At 44.3% G+C, this 8,526-nt stretch overlaps 1 protein-coding gene across 1 annotated transcript; it reads right to left on the bottom strand.

Annotated features, from left to right (window-relative positions):
• Positions 1-5,768: 5,768 nt before the first annotated feature.
• Positions 5,769-7,625, bottom strand: LOC111967046 (C-reactive protein-like). The gene is given in 3 exon segments (XM_023991952.2): positions 5,769-6,643; positions 6,645-6,982; positions 7,535-7,625. Coding segments are annotated over 2 exon segments (591 nt in total). The 5' UTR covers positions 6,963-6,982; positions 7,535-7,625; the 3' UTR covers positions 5,769-6,370.
• Positions 7,626-8,526: the final 901 nt, after the last annotated feature.

The raw sequence follows: 8,526 nt of genomic DNA on the forward strand, positions 1-8,526 counted from the left end.
TTGCATCCTTTCACTCCTCCTCTCTACATTCTCCTCTTCTGTCTCTCTGCTAAAGCCAGATTTCTACCCACTCTGAAATTCCAAGCATCTGCCTCCTAACCCTAGGAAGCTCTTTGCACCTTCTCCCTCCCTCCTGAAATCCTTCCTCCCCTTCCCCCCCCCTCCCTCTCTGCTGATGACTTTCGTCAACCATTTTGAAAAGAAGGTCGACGACAATCCGATTCCTCCTGTTGCTAAGTCAAACGACACCGGCTGCGTTCTGCTTCACACTGCCCTACCCTGGCTTTACTTCTTTCTCCCTCCTCTCTCAGATTGAAAAATCTGCGTTCTTGTGACGGGCTCGGCCGCCCAACAACCTGGCCCGCTTACCCCTATCCCCTCCTCTCTTCTCCAGCCATTTCCGGAGACTTCTCCCTACCTCACCTCGCTCATCAAAACGTCTGCCTTGACCGCTGGCTCCGTCCCTTCCGTCTTCAGAGAGCGAGAGTGCACCCCTTCGGGAAAAAACCTACACTCAGATCCCTCTGATGTCAACAACTACAGACCAGTTTATCCCTTCTTTCTTTTTCTCTCCAAAACTCTTGAACGTTGCCGTCCGTTGGGCCAGCTCTCCTGCTGTCTCTCTCAGAATGACCTTCTTGATCCAAAATCAGTCAGGTTTCAAGACTAGTCATTCAACTGAGACTGCTCTTCCTGTGTCACAGGAGCGCGATCTAGCACTCCTCTCTCTGCTCTTCATCTTCTAGACCTATCGCTGCCTTTGATACTGTGAACCTCACCGATCCTCCTCTCCACCTCTCCAGCTGTGGCATCTCCGCGCGGCCGCACGCTTGGAATTGCGTCCTAACCTGACATGGGCGCTCTACCAGGTGGCGTGGCGAGATCTGTCTCCGCACCACGTTGCTCTCACCACCTGGTGTCCCCCAGGCTCTGTTCTAGGCCCTCTCCTATTCTCGCCTATACACACAAGCTCACTTGGCTCTGTTTCATATCCTCACATGTCCTCCTTACTCATTGCTTATTGCACGACGACACACAATTAATCTTCTCCCTATTCCCCCCTCTAAGATAACCGTGTGGCGAAGTCGAGAGTCCTGCATGTCTGGCAGCAATATCAGTTTTGTGGGATGACGGATCCCACCTCAAGTGACCTCGGCGATAGACGGAGCTGCTGCTTCCTCCCGGGGAAGGACTGCCCGTTCCATGATCTTGCCATCTACGGTTGAACAATCCATTGTGTCCTCCTCCCAAGATATGTGGCTAGAACCTTGGCGTGATCCTGGACAACCACCCTAGTTCGTTCTCAACTAACATCATAGCGATGACGGCGATTCCTGTTGAGGTTCATGGCTCTACAAATTTCACGCAGAGTACAGACACCGTGCCTCACCAGGAAGCGGCTCGTCTAGGTCCTAATCCAGGGCCTTGTTCAGTGCTACTTTGACCCGTCCACTCGGGCGACCTACTGCAACTCGCTGTTGGCTCTGGGCTTCCTGTCTGTGTCGATTAAACCCCTACAAAAACTCATGCCAGACCGCCGCAGCCCGTCTGGTGTTTCAACCTTCCCAAGTTCTCTCACGTCACCGCTCCTACGCTCTTCTCCAGTGGGCTTCCAGTTGCTAAGCTCGCTCCGCTTACACGAGACCATTGTCGCTTGCTACGCGAGATGTGAGGGGAACGGCACCTCCTACTGTTCAGCTCTGATTCAGCCCTACACCCAAACAAGGGCACTGCGCTTCATCCACCTCTTGGCTGCTCGCGCTCCCTACCTCGAGGAATGTACATACACAGACTCGCCGATCAGCAGTACAAAATACTGTTCGCTGCTTCTCGGCACCCAATTGGTTGGAAACAAACTGTCCCGGCGCCGTCGCGCGCGATCTGGCGGTAATCAATCACACAACATCATACCTCCGGGAGACACTCTGATACACCCCAACCTCTTTAAGGAAGTACTTACGGATAGGATAAAGTAATCCTTCTAACCCCTACGCCCCCTGATAGAGTTTAGATATTGGCACTATTGTAAAGTTGGTTGTTCCACTGGACATCATAAGGTGAATGCATCACACAATTAGCTAACAAAGATCGCTACTGGATGTAAGAGCGTTCTGCTAAATGACTAAATGTTAAATGTTAATGTAAATGTGGCGTGGGGTTATGGTATGGGCTAAGCTAAGGACAACGAACACAATTGTATTTTAACAATGGGAATATGAATGCACAGAGATACCGTGATGTGAGAACTTGAGGCCCATTGCCATTCATGTTTCACCATGATAATGCAAGGCCCCATGTTGCAAGGATTTATACACAATTCCTGGAAGCTGAACATTTCCCAGTTCTTCCATGGCCAGCATACTCACTAGACCCATTGAGCATGTTTGGGATGTTCCGAATCTACGTGTACGACAGCGTATTCCAGTTCTCGCCAATATCCACAACTTTGCACAGCAATTGAAGAGAAGTGGAAATACATTCCACAGGCCTCAATCAACAGCGTGATCAACTCTATGTGAATGAGATGTGTCGCGCTGCATGAGGCAAATGGTGGTCACCAGATCCTGACTGGTTTTCTGATCCACAGCCCTACCTATTTTTTAAGGTACCAACAGATACATATCTGTATTCCCAGTCATGTGAAATCCATAGATAAGGGCCTAATGAATTCATTTCAATTGACTGATTTCCTTATATGAACTGTAAGTCAGTAAAATATTTGAAAATGTTTCATATATTTGTTCCGTGTACATAAAGAATTTCAGAATAATAAACATTATGTTAACATTATTTAAGTGACCAGGGTTCAATGACTATACTGTATATATGTGGCAGCAGTCTGGAAGATGCAGGGTAGAGTACCTGTTGACTTTGTAAGGTGCAGGGCAGGGTACCGGGCTGAGGCCGTCTAGTGATGACTGTTATACACACTTAAACCTAGAGATAGAAGCCGTTTTCAGTCTCTCCTTCCCAGCTTTAATGCACCTCTATTGTTCTCTTGCTAGATGGTAGCAGGGTGAATAAGCCAGTAACCATCCAATGCATGTAACATATATTAAAATGAGGTATTCATACTTTTTTATATTACTCCAATATTGTGAACTGTATATCGTGTTATACAGTATGTCTTGTTAGGATTAAACAGTAGTTATTTTATGAAGACAATAGCAGGCTGAACATCCACATTTTAATGGGATGAACATTTCTGCAAGAAAGCTCTTTAAAAATTATCCATCTGTTCATTGCTCACATGCCAGAGCTCACATGGATAGCTCGTAGCACTGTCTTGCTTATGCAAATATGTTTTGCCTGGAAATCTATTTGGAGTTGCTCGAAGGAATCCAGAACGGGCCTCCTTCTGTCTCCCCCACCGGCTCGCGGGCCTCCATTGCGCCGTCTATCTCCTCTCGTGTGGAAGAGATTTCACCAGCTCACACACGCAGGGACGGGCAGCGAGCCGCATGCACCACACTGTGCCGCCTCAGACGGCCCCACCATGGGCGATTATGCAGATCTCACAGGCCGCCGATGCTGGCTCTCTCTGGCTCTGCGAGCATGACAAGGCGGCCCACAACTGTTTCCTCAGTTGTATAATACAAGCTATAGACCCTATTCAGAGGACAGAGAGTAAATCATTATATGCCTACCTTATCACTAGAGTTGGCCATAAAAGGTGAAAAAGGCTTTACAAGCAACGTTTAGGGGTTGTAGATGAACCTAACTTTTAGGTAAAAAGTCAAATGTGTTGTATTGTTGCTTAGAAGTTGAGGGGGGTTCAAAACATATGTGACTCATTTTTAACATCAATTTGTAATTTTTTTTGGTGACAAACAAACGGGATGAGATCAGGTTGTACATAATCCTATAAAATAATGTTTGAAACAAATATGCTGATAGTTGATTGTGTATAAAGGGTTTTAATTTGTATTTTGGGCACTAAAGTCTATTCTTATTATTGAAAAGGTAAAAAACTAAAGGTTGACATTTAACATGCCATAAACCTTTAGTTMAGTCCAAAGTAGGCTAATGAAATATAATTATTTGTTCAGAAATACTCCCAAAATATTCTTAATCACTAATCTCTACTCCAATATGGGATGTATTTATATTTAATTCATAGTCCATCTGATTTAAAAAAGATAAAATAAAATACTTTACTTAAAAGTTAACCTTCCATAAGTCAAAGTAAAGACGATATGGTGATACGGGGGGTATGAGTAGGGGGTGTAGTGTTATGGAGGTCGGTGTGTGTGTGTGTGTGTAGGCTGGGAGGCAGCTAGCACTCCTCTTGGGCAGGGATGCGATTGGAGAGAAAGGAGGAGAGGAGAAAGAGAGCCATGTGCTTGGAACCAGAGGGCTGAGGAGCCTGTCTGGGCAGATGGTCCACAAAGGTGTTACCACACAGTGAGTGGGCAGTGCGATTGATGCATTGCAACATTCAAGAAGGTGGAACATTTGGCTGCTGACCCGCAGTCAGAACTCATTTGCCTTCCCTCCCAACTTATTTAGCTGCTGCTGCGGGAGACTGGGTCGAATAAGCGCACGCACGCACGCACGCACGCACGCACAGCACGCACGCACGCACGCACGCACGCACGCACGCACGCATCGCACGCACGCACGCACGCACGCACGCACGCACGCACAGCACACACACACACACACACACACACACACACACAACACACACACACACACACCACACACACCACCACACACATACACTTCGGAACGCTGCACTTTCTACCCTCTGGAGCCTAGGCTGTGTGTTCACTGAAAACTTCTTCCTCTCTAAGGAGGTGGAGGGCAGGAGGTAGAACATGTTCATAGTGAACAACAATCATACTACTACAGTACATGGCGGCTACTAAGTCTGCACAGGGACTTGAGGAGACATGCTTTCTCTCAGTGGTCAATATTACCAGGACTATACCCTATTCTATATTATTGTCACAGTGAACAAAAGTCTATACTGTTTCTGTGGTGTTGTTCCTTTTGAGTTAGAACATTCACAAAATATAGGCTAATAAACATGTACAAAGGCAATTTCATTTAAGAACAACAATTTAAAAGAATACAAGTTAAAACAATGGAATAAAATATAACAACAATATTTGATATTGTGAAGGTCTCACCGGCATTATAGGTAGGCAATAATACAAATAGGATGCTCAAAAACTTAAAATACCTATTTTCTCTTAAATAACACATACTTTTAGTTATGTACATGCCAGGATTTAATTTCAGACCCAAAAGCATTCTTACATCAGTTTAAACATAGACAATTTATGAGGGAGTGTGCTAACCAAAGGCAACATTATGGCAATGGTTTGTCTCAAAGCACAGTTAAAATATTAAGTATAAAAATAATGAATCATTAGTGGTATCAAAGGCAATTGAAATCTTGAGCATAAGAATGCCACACCATTCGTATGTTTGTGTGAGGGGACACACACCAACAAACTCTAACACACACATTTTTTTGTTGTAATGTTTGAATAATTTTTGTTTGTTGTATTGTTTGTATATCATTGTATTATATATTTGTGCGACTGTCCTTGTATATCAGTGTATCAATGTTTTGTTACTTGTCATGTTGTGTTTTTTGTGGACCCCAGGAAGAGTAGCTACTGCCTTTGCAAAAGCTAATGGGGATCCAAATAAACAAATAAATAGTCTTATTCGTCGCTCACTGAATAAAAACTCGAGCATATACTGCCACCTTGTGGTTAAATTAGGTACATCAACAATACATTCCACTGAAATTAGTACTCACCAGCCACGTGAGAAATGTATAAAAAGCCACATAAAACATGAAATCATGCTGAGAGCAAAAAATACATTAGCTCTGTAACTAAATACCAGCTTAATTTTAATCATGTATGTAAATTGTACTGAACATTTATGATAATTAGCAGGTTGCAAAAGGCGACTAATAAACTTCCACTGTGAAAAAAAGTGTCAATTTTGGCATCTTGTTTCATAAATTAACATAWTGAATGTAATGCTTAGAAAATATAGTTAATCTCACCATCCATGCAGAAGGTGAGTGGACATACTGTATCTACAGTATTCTATAAATAGTGAATGTCTAAAGAAGAATTGTGTTGAAAGAGTGTAGTGCTATACATGGTCTATACATGTGCCTGTCTGGTGAAGGATCTGGTTTTGACTTGCATAGACTATTTAATGATCACAAAATATAAGTAATATTTTCTTATGAACTACTGATATTCTGTGCGTGAGCATAGTCCATTGACTGCATAAGGTGTGAACGTGACTAAACCTAGGACACCAAACTTAACTTAAAAGGTCAGTAGCAGTCCAGCACAGACACACAAATGGATCTTGTTTGTGATTCCACTCCGAGTCAGTCATCATCCACCACCATCACATTCCCGTTCAGCTGGTACTCAATGGTGGCCCAGTCAAAGATGTTTCCCTTGGTGATCTTATGTCCGTAATGCAGGGCTTGGATTTGGCTCCTCGGCAAGAGATAGTCCCACATGTTGAGGTCGGTCACCTCTCCCACAAAGCTCTGCAAAGCCTCCAGGTCGCCAAGGTGTTTGTCCGTGTCTTGCCCCATGAGGACGGTCCCCTTGGGCCGGATAGTGTAGCCCGGCTTGTACAGCTGGTAGGTGCCTGCGGTGGCCGTCCACCCAGAAGGCAGCCAGCCCAGTACGGGACTCCCAGGTGAGGCAGAGACTTGTTCTGAAGGTGGTGATGGGCGGCAGGTGGAAGAAAGCGCCATCGCCGCTCAGGTAGAAGGCGACATGGCCATCTTTCTCTCGCCACACGTTGAGCTCGTCATAGTCTGTGGTGCGGTAGGCAAACAGGATGATCTGCTGCTCACCTTCCAGCTCGGTGGCCACACGCATACACAGAGTGAATGCGCGCAGGCCCATTTCCTTCTGGGGGATGAGCGCCACGAAGCTGAAGTCTGTCTCATACGGAAAGACCATAACCTTCCTACCCAGGCCAACTGTAAACAATACCACAAACAATATCAACAACAATAACATCATCAACTTAGAGCAGTCACTGGTGAAGATGACAACAGTATTGTAGCAAATTAACTGACTGGAACTTGAACCTGGGTTCCTCTGACTGTCAGTCCAACACCTTAACCGTTAGGAGGTCCAAACCCCTTGACGGTCATTACGTTGTACTACGGTCACAACAGTATAAAAACAGCTTTACATGAACGCAATTAGGACATATGACTTSTCTCTGAGAAGTGCAAAATTGAAAAGCATGAGTGAAAAGGGAATCTTTCACTTGAGGAGGTATGCACACGTAATGCTTTGAAAGTAATATGATGTGAGCTATTGGATCTACTATTTGGGATTTTACCAATAACAATTGTATGACATTATTTTCTGTATCTTCTATAAAAAAAGTTCTGTGATAGAAAGAAATAATCATAACTAGTATGAAAATAATAAATAGTAGTAAATACATCATATACTATAAACTGCATATCCTCTAAAGAAATGCCTCAACACACACAAAACACTAACAGAATTGCTCTTACCATGATGATTTAAGGTTGTTATTCTAGTGAAAAGCCTTGTGATGCTAGCTCACTGTCACGCCTGTCTATTCTTAATGCCATGGGTCTGTACTCCTCTTCCCTCCTAGTACCAGATCATTACATCACTTCAATCTGTGCTGACAATGGATCCAGTGTGTGTGAGGGTGGCTTGGGTCTGGGTGATACTGGTCTGTTTGTGTTGACTGACACGTTCAGATGTGCACACACACACACACACTTTGGCCCCCATTCTGGGACATCCGATTGTGGGTGAGTGTGCCTGTCAATTAATGTATGTTTTGAGTTAGGGTGGCCTCTACAGTTGAGCAACCTCATGGTATCTTGAGTATGTACATTTTGTTTATACCTTTACTGATTTCTGATTGACAGGTTCCTCTACATACAACTTTATTGTCCATCGAAGCAGAACTCGTCTTTTTGAAGTCTGCTTTTTAATTCCCAACCTGGGCAGGATACACACAAACTTCAGATGCTGGAAGCAGGTCATGCAGCACTCATGGAGCAGGTTAGGGCAGTGGTTTTCAAACCTTTCCTAATCTTGATCATTTTTTTGAATACTCACTTATGTCACCTGTGGAATGCTCATGGAATTTTGTGCACCAGTGCCGCTCAAATAAATACATTCAAAAGCACATGGCTACATCTACACTGAGTGTACAAAACATTAGGAACACCTGYTCTTTCCATGACATAACCTGACCTGGTGAAAGCTAAGATCCCTTATTGGTGTCACTTGTTAAATCCACTTCAATCAGTGTAGATGAAGGGGAGGAGACAGGTTAAAGAAAGATTTTTAAGCCTTGAGACAATTGACACATGGATTGTGTATGTGTGCCATTCAAAAGGTGAACAGGCAAGAGAAAATATTTAGGTGCCTTTGAACAGGGCAGGAGGTGCCAGGCAGGATGTGCCAGAGTGTGTCAAGAACTGCAACACTGCTGGGTTTTTCACTCTTAACAGTTTCCCATGTG

The sequence above is a fragment of the Salvelinus sp. IW2-2015 genome, linkage group LG8, assembly GCF_002910315.2.
Source record: "Salvelinus sp. IW2-2015 linkage group LG8, ASM291031v2, whole genome shotgun sequence".
Lineage (NCBI taxonomy): Eukaryota > Metazoa > Chordata > Actinopteri > Salmoniformes > Salmonidae > Salvelinus > Salvelinus sp. IW2-2015.